At 32.7% G+C, this 14,381-nt stretch overlaps 1 protein-coding gene across 4 annotated transcripts in view; it reads right to left on the bottom strand.

Moving 5' to 3' along the window:
* Nucleotides 1-7,847: 7,847 nt before the first annotated feature.
* Nucleotides 7,848-14,381, bottom strand: part of LOC125052598 (multidrug resistance-associated protein 1) — a 29,760-nt gene continuing 23,226 nt past the window's right edge. For all 4 annotated transcript variants that reach the window (XM_047653530.1, XM_047653532.1, XM_047653531.1 and 1 more), the window contains exons 23-26: nucleotides 13,502-13,704; nucleotides 11,343-11,557; nucleotides 10,739-10,905; nucleotides 7,848-9,797 (exon numbers count right to left, since the gene is read on the bottom strand). In XM_047653530.1, the coding sequence (XP_047509486.1) occupies nucleotides 9,603-9,797; nucleotides 10,739-10,905; nucleotides 11,343-11,557; nucleotides 13,502-13,704 (780 nt within the window). In that variant the 3' untranslated portion in view covers nucleotides 7,848-9,602. The remainder of the gene's footprint in view (nucleotides 9,798-10,738; nucleotides 10,906-11,342; nucleotides 11,558-13,501; nucleotides 13,705-14,381) is intronic.

The raw sequence follows: 14,381 nt of genomic DNA, 5'->3' as shown, positions 1-14,381 counted from the left end.
GTATTAGTAGGCGCTGGTAGCGGACTATCGAAAGTGTACGGCATTTATTTTTTATTGAAGATTGTCTAAAGTATTAATAACCTGTGTTATTGCCGTACAGATAAAAGTCACCGGAAAATGACTCTTTTCTGAGGAAAGTAATTTACCCCATACACCTGTGTGTTCCACAAAAAATGTACGGCATGCTGGAAAATGTTATCTATTTGTGAAGTACTCTCAAGATCATTTAATTTTATGTTGTTTCATATCATCATCACCTATATACTAATCAGACATATGTTGCGACCCTTGGCTTTCGACCGCTCCGCTGGGAATATGTACGGCGTTTACGGGTAAAGTATCTGTATATGTGTCCAAAAGGAATCACACAAATGCCGTACAGTAATAAATTACCTATATTGCTTCTGCAACTGTCGTCGAATTAAAAATTTGCACCGACTTCCGGCACCATCACTTTTGTACGGCACTAGGTTTTTCGACATTTATTTTTAATCATCTATACACTTATAACAAAGCCGTACATTAATAATTAGTCGAAATTCCCCCATTGTACTTGAGAAAGTCCATTCACTCACGTACTCACATGTACCGCTCAGAAATGACGGCATAGTGCTCAGAGCTATTTTCAGATATAGTAACAGCCTTCTAAGCGTAATTCAGGTTGGGTCATTTCACAGGTATTTTTTGTTCATGGGCTTGTGGTCTATTACAAATAACGAGGTTTTCTATTGGTTAATAATTTTCAAAATTTGATAGTTGATCAAGATATTCCCTACCTCACGAACTTTACGTATATAATAATTATTATTTATTTGTGTGGTCTGATCTGATAGTCCTACTAATAATAGTCGATAGTTGATAATTAGCATAAATAATATGGTGGAGTCGATACAAAAATACCGTAGATAGAGTATAGAACTAGATGAGGTTCTAAAATAACAATAATAACTAAAGAGAGAAGGCATTAACGTGAAATACTTAAGTGCGAGCGAAACATAGTATCAGTTTTTCTGTCTCTGTTTGCGTATCGGGTTTTATTTGTTTACCACCGAGCCCTTGGTGGTAAACAAATTTTCACCGCTTACTGATAAATCTGTGAAACTCAAGTCAAAGCCATATTTTAAGACTTTATCATTATAACAGGTCTATTTAAAGTGTCAGTCATTGGGAATTGTTGCATAATTGGCTAAAAGCTATAGTGAGCGTAAAGAACCAAACATAACCTTTCATCGGTTAGTAGCTTATTTTGTCACGACTCAGTAACTTTGTTCAAGAATTATTCATTCGAATGTGTATTTTGGTCAATAATAAGCAATCTTCGATGAATTAAAATACGACAATATTAGTAGCATATAGATTATGAAGTTATGTCAATCATTCGCTATCTCGTACGCTGACGCCTGGTCTATACCATAGTCCGTCTACGAAAAATACACTTTAGTGTGATCCACAGATGAGTAGTAATATGGGGCCAGAGACAAAATCACTTTTCGACAGGCGTGGACACCCACTTGCGCCATACAAATTTGTATGAAACATGACCTAGGGCCTTAGTCAAGATGCCTTAACAGTAGTGTATGTAGAAAGTCAAAAACTAAATTTGTATGAAAACTTTTCGACACGAACTGTCATTTTCATACAAATTAAGTGGTTTTGTCTCAACTCTCAAGCCTCAGTTTATTGTTTACAAGCTCGGCCTCTTCGTGATCTGTGGACTGTGACAGAGAGTTTGTGAACTTGTATATTATTGCATAGTGCATACTATGTTAGTAATTAGTATTTACTATTTAATTTTCTAAAGTAAGCCTTTTGTTATAGACCTTTACTTGATCAAATATCTGTGATGTTGGAGATGGAATTTTAATCAGATTGATGTGCAGAGTGAAGTGGATACCTTTTCTCTCTTAAAAATTAAAAAATTTAATGATGGATAAAATATTTAAAATAGACTCATTTGAAGAGTTTTCAGTTGTTAGTACATACTATAAATTTGGGATTTATCATTCATATAATTGACATTCCTATTCCATTTTACTAATCATGTTTTCATTAACTTACAGACATGCGATAATATATTTAAAAATTTGCTAGATCCAGAGGTTGGAGGCCTGTGTGAGAATGAACTTATAGATTCAGCCAGTAAACAAACGCGTGATTTAATACTGTCTTCATATGGTAATATAGATAAATTATCTACAACTTTGCTAAGCACTGGTTATGAAACAAACAAAGTAAAATATTTTGTGTCTTTAATAGAAAAGAGTAAAAGTGAATTACTCTATTTAATACTAATAGAAGAAACTTGTAAGCAAGGGGAAACAGTCGCGTCCTTTGATTGGGTAATAAAGTTAATTTGTGGGACAAGTGACTTAAAGACTTTAAAGTACCCGTTGATGCAACTTACATTCACAACTTTTCTAAATGGTTTTAAACAGAAAGAGAGGTTCTTTGAAGTAGACAAAAGTATACTAGCTATGTTCATTGAAGTTTTGGAGAACATTGATCTGTCTGTATGAAATAAAAAATGTGGGCTGCAATAAACAATTTTATGCATGTTAGTTTTTATAATAATTTAAAGTTCCCAATATAAGACTTATATACAATCTGGATATTTGGTATTGCTATTTTAAGAATTGGGGAAAGAAAATACTGTATTATTATGTAAATTATCTATAATGAACTTAGAAAGAGATTATTAATTTTTGAGGATTGCTTAAACTATGATTCATCAATTTAGTGAGTAATCATGTAATTCTCAACCCTGAGTTGGTAAATTCAAACCCTGCTTCAAAGCTGTGTATTTAACACTGGCTTGTGCAGTGTAAGATGAAAACTGGTATGCCAAAACAGGATGATGACCTATTCTTCTACAGAGAAATAAAAAGAAATGTATTGAATGAGGGTGAAGGGGCGCTTATACTTTGTGTTTAAATTAAAACCAGCACTTAAATGTTTAATCCTGTATTCAATTAACATTGTTAAATAGCTCAATTCTTAAATAAGATTCCTAAGATCTAAAAATTATTGTTGTTTACAATTTCTAAAAATGAATTTATCAATACAATAACTGTATCACATTGGGTCTATTTTGTTGCAAGTTCAAAACAATATTATTCAAGTTTAAGTCAAACATTACAATAAGTATCTACTTATAAATGTATTTTTATGAACCTTTAAGGTATTGAAGCATAATAAAAATAAATTGGCTCAAATAATTAAATCCTGTAGTATTTTTAAACAAACTTAATATTATACATTTTCTTTTATAACATAGTTTCCGTTTCCGGCTGTCATACTGTAAGCATCGTAATTGTGTAGCTCCGTAATATTGAGTGCTAAAAAATAATTTCGTACACTGTTCTTGAGACTGCGACGTCACAAAACACAAATCGAAGTGTCGTCCGTGTAGTGGAACTACCGATTTCACACAATATCACGTAAGTTCTTGAATTTCAACAAAAGTATCTCCAAAAAGTGATAATTAGAGGTTAGAAATTCACCAATCATATTGAGCATAGACAAAAGATCAATGACATTGACACTTGTCACAGTAACAGCTAACTAGTGTTGCCAGAGCAAGTAAATAAAAACTACCACTAATTACGTTCCATAACACGCAGATTTAGTTTACAAGAATGGAGGATCAGTTTCAACTATTGTTTGATAAAATGAAGAATGAAATCTTGAACCAAACAATAGAATTGAAAGATTCGATAACAAATAATATAATGGAGAGATTAGACGAAAAACTTCAACCTATTATAACAGAAAATAGAAACTTAAAAATAAAAGTAGAAAATCTCGAAAAGGAAGTAGAAAGTTTAAAAAGAGGAAAGAAGCAAAACAATTTGATAATGTTTGGAGTAAATGAAGGCGAAAGGTCTACACAAGAATTAATACAAAATACAATACATATTTTCAAAACTGACCTTGACATACAATTACAAGAACATGAGATAAACAAAATATATCGTCTAGGAAAGGGAAAGTCTTCTGGAAAACCAAGACCAATTCTGATTTCCTTTACGAGCGAATGGAAGAAGAATGAAGTTATGGGAAAGAAGAAAAACTTCAAAAATGTATATGTTACAGAAGACTACACAAAGGAAGTAATAGAGAAAAGGAAAACGTTGCAGGCGCAGCTAAAAGAGGAGAGAGAAAAGGGAAATATCGCGTACCTGAAATTTGACAAACTAGTAGTAAAAGAAAAAAATACTAACATAAATAAGGAAAAGCGCAAAAGAGAAACATCATCATCCCCACAAAACAATGCTCAACCAAGGAAACAACAAACTCTAATGCCGCCGATTAACAATAGACCAAATGCTTTCGACGTAATGAGGATTAGAGCTAATTCTCTTTCGTCTTTTCCCGCTAAGACAACAACTAACAAAGAATAACAATTAACTGTCGGTAAACGGAAAAATAAACAGCTCAACATGAACCAACATAAAATAACAAAACAAAATACTTCCCCAAGCCGACTGGTCATCGTGGGGAAAAATGACCACGACCCTCTAAAGGAAAAAAATAACACTAACATGAAAAATAACACTAACATGAAAAACAAAGTAAGTGACATCCACATAGCAACTATTAACTGTCGATCTCTTAGAACACCTGAAAAACTCCAAGAACTAGAGCTGGCAATAGAAGAGTTAAAGTGGGATATTATAGGTATTAGCGAAATGCGCAGATTTGGAGAAGGTATAGAAAACCATGGCAAATACGTACTACATTATAAAGGGGAGACGCCCGGGCTGTATGGAGTTGGATTCATGGTGAAAGCAAATCTAGTCAACAACATAGAAGAACTTAGTGGATTCTCGGAACGTATTGCAATCCTTAATATAAAACTGCCCGTGAACGGAGATAAAGAAGAGAGATGGTCTATTATACAGGCATATTCACCAACTGAATCTGATAAAAAAGAGGACGTAAAAACAATTGAGGAATTCTATGAAAATCTCCAAAACGCTATTGATAACGCACACAAAAACGTCATCGTGATGGGAGACTTTAATGGACAAATTGGGATTCAAAATAGTGGGGAAGAAAATACCATAGGAAACTATGGGTATGGAAATAGAAGCAAAAACGGAACAAGACTAGTAAACTTTGCACTGGAAAACAGATTAAGTATTCTAAACAGTTTTTATAAAAGGAAACCATCAAAAAAATGGACATGGATCTCACCCAATGGACAATATAGGAATGAAATCGATTTTATTATGTCTAATAATAGAAAAGCCTTCAAGAACATTTCGATCATAAACAATTTAAACTTCCACACAGACCATAGGATGGTTCGAGTTGCGATGTCAGGAATGTTCAAGAAAACAAGACGATTTCAAAATAAACAATTAGCGGTACAATACTCAGGTGACCCTAAACTATTACTTAATAATCTTCAAACATCTCTAGATGCCGCGGAATTAGAGAAGAAAGAATATCCATCGATACAAGAAAAATACAACCTATTACTAAATCAACTAAAAACAGTAACCAGAAAAACAAACAAAAGTATCAAGAAAGAAGTCTCACTTACAATCAAACAATTATTACAAGAACGAAAAGAACTTTTACGACAAAAGGAAATTAAAGGAAACCGCCAAAGAGTAACAGAAGTAAGCAAAAAGATCAGTGAACAACTTAGGAAAGAAAGAAAAACTAAAAGATCTAATACAATGAAAAGTTACATAGAAAAGACAGGAGGAATAAAAAAGGCATTGAAGGAGTTAAACTACAAAAAGGACTGGATACCAAGTATGAGAAAGAAAGATGGCAATAATACAGGTAAAAGACTCGAAATATTAAAAATCGCTACAGAATTCTACCGAAACTTATACCAAAGTCAAAAAGAGAAAGACACTATAAAAGAAAACGACGAAATAACTAATGAAGAATATATACCGGAAATAATGAAGGAAGAAACCATAAAAGCAATAAATACACAAAAACTCGATAAAGCCCCTGGATCTGATCTTGTTACAAACGAACTTCTAAAAGCAACGTTACCAGTAATCGCTCCAAGACTTACAGATATATTTAATGAAATTATCAAAACGGAAAACATTCCAGAGGATTGGACAAAATCTACAATTATACTACTACATAAAAAAGGTGACAAAGGAGATATAGCAAATTACAGACCAATCAGTTTAATGTCCAATATTTACAAAGTGTTTTCAAAAATAATATTATCTAGAATCACAAACACACTTGAAGAAAATCAACCCAAAGAACAAGCTGGATTCCGTAGACATTTTTCAACAATAGACCACATACACGCCCTTAGACAAATACTCCAGAAATTTAAAGAATATAACAAAATTTACTACATAGGGTTCGTGGATTTCAACAAAGCATTCGACACACTTGAACATAGATTTATCTGGGACGCACTAAAAGATCAAGGCGTACATGCAAAATACATACGGATACTGAAAAACGTATACACAAAAAGCACCGCACAAGTAAAACTAGAATCTATAGGCGAAGAATTTCCGGTTGAGAGAGGTGTACGCCAGGGAGACCCAATTTCACCAAAAATATTTGCAGCAGTTCTGGAAATGATATTCAGAAATCTGGATTGGAAGAATAAAGGACTAAATATAAATGGCGAAAATCTGAGTCACCTACGCTTTGCAGACGACCTAATCTTATTTTCGGAAAACCCGAAAACCCTAAAGGAAATGTTGCAACAGTTAGCGGAAGAAAGTAAGAAGGCAGGCCTGTCAATGAACTTATCGAAAACAAAAGTAATGTCTAACTCCTCACAAACAGAGTCCATAACAGTAAATGATGAAGAAATAGAGTATGTAAAGGAGTATGTGTATTTGGGACAGTTAATATCTACTGAGGAATGTATGCAAAAAGAAATAGAAAGAAGAATAACTAATACTTGGAAGAGATATTGGTCACTCAGTGAAGTCATGAAGAACCAGGATATGTCTATGAGGAACAAGAGGAGAATATACAATATGTGTATCTTACCATGCTTACTATATGGGTGCCAAACATGGGCATTGACAGAAGAACAAGCAAGGAAAATAAAAGTTTGTCAGAATGGAATGGAGAGAAGCACAATAGGAATTAAAAGAAAAGACCGAGTTAAACTAAAATGTATCAAAAACAAAACAAAATTTAAGAATGCATACACAACATACAAGTGCTTAAAGTGGAGGTGGGCTGGACATATGATAAGAGAGAAGAAGGAGAAATGGACGAGAATAATAACAGAATGGCAACCACGAGATAGTAAAAGAAACAGAGGCAGACAGACTAGAAGATGGGAGGACGACATCAAAAAAGTGGCGGGCCCAATATGGACGCGCATAGCGAAAAATAGAACAGAGTGGAAATCTTTAGAGGAGGCCTATGTCGAAAGACAAGCTGAAATGTAGAAACGACCGTTTACCGATACCGGATTTATGAAAAGAAAAGAAACTGTTAAAAGTTATAAACGTATTTGTAAGAAAAATTACTGTAAAAATAAGTTCAGCAATAAAGGCTATTTTATTTTATTTTATTTTATTAATGCCATCTAAAATTGGTAAAGACTATTACATACATACAAAATTAATAGCTTAATACTATTTTTCAGGCACTTATTATATCTTGTAATTAGTTATGTTTACATGAGAAAGAAATCCTTTTTGAAAAATTATTTCAGTTATCCAATTTTTTAACTTTTACTTAATTAGTAAGTTATACTTTAATCAAAATTAAATAATCAATCTATAAATGATAGTAGTATATATTACATTTCAAATTTTCTGCTTTTAAGTCATAATACATGCATAGGGCAAGGGATTTTGAGGTTTCTTGGTTTTAAAAATGAAAAATATTGTACCTAACTATTTTAACAAAACAAAATTACATACTTATTTATATTGTAATATTGATCAAGAACAAAGTAACTCTTAAAATGTACAACGCAAACTCTACCTCTATTTTAACCCTAACACAAACTAAAATTCTATGCAAATATACCATAACTTAAAGTAAAGAGTGATGATATTCAAATAGCAGTAAAAACTTTATATAAATTGCACCAGATAGGAAATACATATTTTAGACCTTAATCTATAAAGTAAAATGCAGTGTTGTATTAATTATTTTATATACTAAAGTCACCTCAGATTCATTGCAAACAATGCAAATCTAAAGTCGACTAAGGCAGTTTGTAGCAGCTCAATACAATAATACAACTTGGTATGTTCTACCACTAAATTGACAATATTTAACTTCACTTTAGTGGTTAAACATTTATCAAATTTATTTGCAACCCTAAACAATTACAATCTTAAAAAATCCTAACCTAAATGTAAAAATGTTCATGTGGTAATTTAGTAGCTACCGACGAATTTGAGTTCCTTTTTGAAAAACAAGGATTCTAATGTTTCCGTCACAACCAATGGTTTTTGTGGTGTGATGTGGTTTCTGGGATATCTGATGTTCTTGCATAAAGATTCATACACGTTTAGCTGTAAATTCGTACCAAAGTAAACTACTCTTTAAGTTAAAAAGTGGACGTAAGTGTAACAAGTACTCCTTTAATCTATAATAGCGTGGTTAAGTATAGAATATCCTTAAGTAGAAATTTCGAATTCAGTCTTATTTAGTTTTATTGCTTCATTCATTGCACATTAAGTACTTAATTTAAGTATAAAGCCCTTAAGAAAATTATTTTAATACGCCTTGTAATTGTTTACAACTCCAAGACCAATAATCCAAAACGTATGTCAATTATAGAAGTATACCAAAATTAGAAGAAACAACTGGCGGTCACACACATTTTAGTAGTTCCTTGTATAGTTCTCTAGGAACAAGGCTAATATAGGGGACTGGCGGACATTAAGTTCGTGCTAAGGGGCCGCGCTTATAGTAAAGTACTTTAGTGTAGAGCTATATAGCTAACATTTAATAGTGTTATTCATAAACTCTTAATGAAACTTTGATTTACGTTTTGGAAAACGGGCCTTATTGTATGATGTATGTTGGACGAATTCGAAATTATTAACATTTGAATAAAATTTATAAATATGCAAATTAACTTATGAATACACATGTCCGCTGTGAAGATAAATTAGTATAAAGATCTAAAATTAATGAAATGAAATGGGCTATATGAGATTTACAATTGTTTCTTGTAATATACGTAAATTGAACACATGTTAAATACAACATGCCTTTATTAAAAAAGTTAAGACCACCGACTATGAGAAAAATTGGTCTGAAATCTGAAAAATTCTGATTGTACACATATAGTATAGTAAAGACTTTTAAAAAGATTTTTTGTTCAATATTGTATATTAGGCATAAGATAGTGTTAAAACAATTTCTGAAAAATGTTGGAAATACTTGTTTACCTATAGAAATCAGGACGAAACCACCAAATCACTATTTGTGATTCAAGTAATATCGATTAAGGCTAACTTACGGCAAATGTGGCCTTAACATATTTTAAAAACAATTAATTTACACGTTTAGAGGGATTTTGACAGTATTCTAAGTATATACTCCATACATGTTTTGGTTATCCCATGAAAACAATCCAATATAAGGTAAATCTTGTTTTAAGCGTTATACAAAAAAGGCTAGTTGACGAGTCCAGCATCTTTTGCCATGCTGTAGAAGATGGAGTTCTTGTCCTGAAGAAGCTGTTCAGGAGGAGCATACTCCACCAGCTGGCCCTTATCCAAGACCATTACACGGGTCGAGTCCATTATTGTGTTAAGACGATGCGCAATCGTCAGTACTGTACATGACGCGAACTCTGTGCGAATTGTTTTCTGAAAAAAATAACAGTTTATCAGATCTTGGACATTTCCTTTAAAAAATAATAAATATTTTAGCAAGTTAAAGCACTTTATATTAACAATAATCAGTTTTCTTAAAAACACAATTGTCTTATTGTGAACTAAAGATATTGGTCTAAGATCCCGCTATACAACGACCTTCACCGAGATGCTTATTTAATGAAACTTATTTTATATATAATTTAATATGTCAATAAATATAATCCATATGGGTTGCCTAGCAAATTTCAGTCCAGAGTATTTTTAATTAATTTAAAAAAAATATATTTTTTTAAACATTTCACCGGTATGATTATTAGATAAATTCTATACCAATCGAAAGTATGAAGCCCATAGAATATGCAAAAGTTAGGTTGTTTTTAATCAATTAATTATTTATGTGTATATTTTTTATGTGACACTAAAGTATATATACATCTTTAGTATAAAAGAAGGTTATAGTGATACATATATAATACTACCCTGATTAAAAATATTGATTGAAAAAAGTTCAAAAAATTCACTACATGCAAATTATAAAAAAAATTTTTTTTTTAAATATTAATTAAACATACTCTGGACTGAAATTTGCTAGGCAACCCATATGGATTATATTTATTGACATATTAAATTAAATATAAAATAAGTTTCATTAAATAAGCATCTCGGTGAAGGTCGTTGTATAGCGGGATCTTATACTATATGTTTGTTACCATCCGTTATAACTTCTTTGATGTAGAAACATTGTAACCATGGTAACAAACACGGCACTATCTCTCAGTAGATGTTTTTAAATCGAATCAGTCAGATCTTAATAGAAAGAGAAAGCACTTTAGTTTGATTAAGTTTCAAATCGTCTATTCTTCATTCCCTATTACACTTTTTTGTTCTTAGTGACAATCGATTCAAAGACGGGGTAGGCCGATAGTACGTACCTGTATAAGATCGTCAGTTTCGAGGTCCACAGCGGCAGTGGCTTCGTCCAATACGAGCAATGGCGTCTTACGAAGAAGAGCTCTGGCCAAACAAACCAGCTGCCGTTGACCCACAGACAGGTTACCGCCGCCCTCTGACACTTCGTGGAGCAGGCCCGATGGGAGACCTAAATATAAAAGACAATATAATTTAACAGTTTTTCATAAAGTAACTTTTTTTAAAGACTTATGAATATATTTAGCTAAAGGCCACCACTACATCAGTCAATGACATTTATGAATCTGTGCCTGCGTCGTTATTGGGGCCATTAATATGCTACATTGAACATTCATTAATCATTAAATTCTATCCCAATTAATGAGATTAGATAAAGATGTGTCAGGAACAGATGCAACTACTATTTAAATTTAAAATGGGAAATTTATTTATGTTTTTATGTGTAAATTATATAAATAGATGTTAGCTTAGTTATAGATTTTTATATTAATCAATGTTACATTTTAAACCAGTCCAAGAGTTTTTGAGCGTATTCGTTACAAATCTTTATTATATAACTATAGATAATATGCCACTTAAGTTGGCGTTAAGTTTAAAAAAACATACCTTGTACAAAAGCCTTGAGATGGGCATGCTCGAGTGACCTCCATATTTGATCATCTGTGAACGTCTCAAAGGGGTCCAGATTCATCCTCAAAGTGCCAGAGAATAAAACGGGATCTTGAGGGATGATAGTGATGCGTGAACGCAACTGGTGTAAGCCAATAGACGATATGTCGATGCCGTCGATCATTATTTTACCGCTGCTTGGTTCTACGATGCTGTAAAAAAATAAATCATTGCTTAAAAAGCGGCAATGTGGCACATTCTTTATAGAATTTTCTCTCTGTTTATAAGAATAAATCACTTTACCTTCACAAGTTTCAATAACTTTCATAACCTGTATTTATGTCAGGGATAATGTAATAAGAACACGATGTCATTTGTTTTTTTAGAATGGCAACATCACGCAAAATCATAGATAGGTTGTAAGTTATCAATGTATCATAGTGAATTTGTCGGTAGTGCGTTGGAAACATCGTTATGTTCTCTCTGATCGCCGGATGTGCGCACTGCCTTATTTTAAAATAAAATCCAAATGTCGGACGACGACACTGATAATTATCTGGCTATTATTAATCACTTCGGACCTGCGACGTATATATTTTACTAGTTTAGGCAGTTTTGGTTTAAATATTGGATAGACTTTTTGGCTAAGAATCACAGTAGCGATTGTAAGACGGTTTAAGAATATATATCTAGTTTACACAATCCTATACAGAAATCCTTGTCACTTTCTTCACACTTGGTAATTCTGGCTTCTACTGTTTTTGGTAAGGTTTTCGAAAAACCCTTTACCAGGCCATAATGTCTCAAAAAAAAAGAGAATACTTTTTTTACTGTGTAGCCAGTATAAATTTTAGCCAGTTCATATTATTATTTTTAGAATCTGCACAAAACATTAATTTGAATTATTAATACAGTGTTAACTATATATAACGATCAAGGGTCTGTGCCTCTTTTGACGCTACAAAGAGTTGCCGTTAAATGGAAAGAAAAATCTGTATTAGAAAAAGACGGTTTATTTCAGACTAGTGTTAGTAATTACATAAAAACAATTCGTAGTTGAACGCTATTGTGTTGTCTGTTATTTTTACCAGTAGTTAGAAGTTAACTTGCGATAATAAGGTATCTTCGAAAAGCACATGCAAGCATGCGCAATTTGTAAAAAAAATACGGATTTCTTGGAAAGTTCAGTACGTGTGACGAGTACCGACAAAACAACGTACACAGCTCCGCAGTTATAACTAATTCCGGCAACTTAAAAAGTATTTAACTGTTGTCGTTATTGAGATGGGTGTAATGCATTGATATACAAAAAACCCAAGATGCACAGTCTCGAATAAAAGTAACGCTCGAAAGTGTCCCGAAACACTATTTCTGTCCCTTTCTATAACAGTATGTCTATAACAGTATATGTTACAAGCATATATTATTGCAAAATCAACCTTACGCGAATTGCTTAAAGTTGTTATTACAACGCAATGTATACGTATATAAAGCAATCAAAATTTTACGACCGACCGTGGTCGGTAGGACAAGGTATTGAGTGGAGTCGAACATGACTTTTTTATTTACAACTATTTAACATAATTTTAAATTTATCCGACTTTTCGGGTACTTTACAGCGTGCGTGGTCACGGTGACTGAAGACAAAAGGTGTTGGATGTTAAATAGTTGTAAATTTATAATAATACATAACTTTAATCCGGTTAAAAAGTTTTTTCTTTAAATTAAAAAAAAAATGTTAAATTGGCTACCTCCTGACCTACACTTTATATAGCGTAAATATATTTGTCAAAAACTACACACAAAAAAGTTCAAACGTACATAAATTTATTTATAAAAAAAAACACAAATAAATAACATCGACTCCACTTATTAGACGCGAGACTATTTGAAATTAGCGCACAATTTAGAATGTTGCGCTCATTTTTTGAGGACGTTTTTTAGACGTTGATTGTGCATCTTGGGTTTTTTGTATATCAATGGTGTAATGCTATGTAGAGTGTATCATTGTATGGAAGACAATCTAAAACAACCTTATTTGTCGCTTTAGGAGGTTTGTCGTTAAATCGACGGATGTTATATGGAGTTTATTGTGTATTTATAACTTAATTAAGTAATTTAAATTGTATAAATTTAAATAAAATATATAAACTTACCGGAATAGGCCTAACGTAAGCGTAGATTTGCCCGCCCCGGTTCGTCCGACTATACCCAATTTCTCCCGGGGTGCCACAGTGCACGTCAAATCCCGTAGGACGGGTTCTCCAGGACGGTAGCAGATTGTTAGTCCGTCTAATTGCAAGGCACCTGTTTCAGGCCATGTAGAACCTGGGCCATTTGGAAGGTTACAAGCTGCTTCCTGTAAAATGGGTGTCATGCTTATATTCGAGCTTCATGTTTAGGGATTTGTCGATATCTAATATATAAAAGTCTCGTGTCACAATGTTCGTTCCCATACTCCTCCGGAACGGCTCGACCGATTCTTATGAAATTTTATATGCATATTCAGGAAGTCTGAGAATCGGACAACATTTATTTTTATCCCCTTAAATGTTAAGGGTTGTTCCTACCTTAAATTTTAATTTTTAAAAACTTTTTGTTTTTTTATGGTACATCATACAAAAATACATAAAACCCTTAATTATCACACCTCTACGATCAACCCCTTTTTTATTATAGTAGATAGTTACTTTTATTGTACTAAAAAAAAATATTGGTTGTTTGTAAAGTAGGTTTACGATCGAGATGTTTACGTGATAACGTCTTATTGGTGATATAAGTTTTTGGGAAGTAAGGAATTAATGAAGATAACAATTTTTTCAAATTTTAAATTACATCTATCGTTTTATTCACACTTTTGATGATAAATTTCGGGTGTAAAATGACAAGTTTACTTATTCGACTATGATATACATTTTTCTTCATACATTCACGGAATGACTGGCAGCGCTCGAGATGAGACGGGAGATCGGTCCGTCTCTCTCTCGTTATACCTGCGACCGCGCTCGTGAGGTTTTGGTGTGACACAAGTTTCTG

This window comes from Pieris napi, chromosome 9 (assembly GCF_905475465.1).
Source record: "Pieris napi chromosome 9, ilPieNapi1.2, whole genome shotgun sequence".
NCBI classification, from domain to species: Eukaryota; Metazoa; Arthropoda; class Insecta; order Lepidoptera; family Pieridae; genus Pieris; species Pieris napi.
This window is presented reverse-complemented; position numbering and strand designations above follow the sequence as displayed.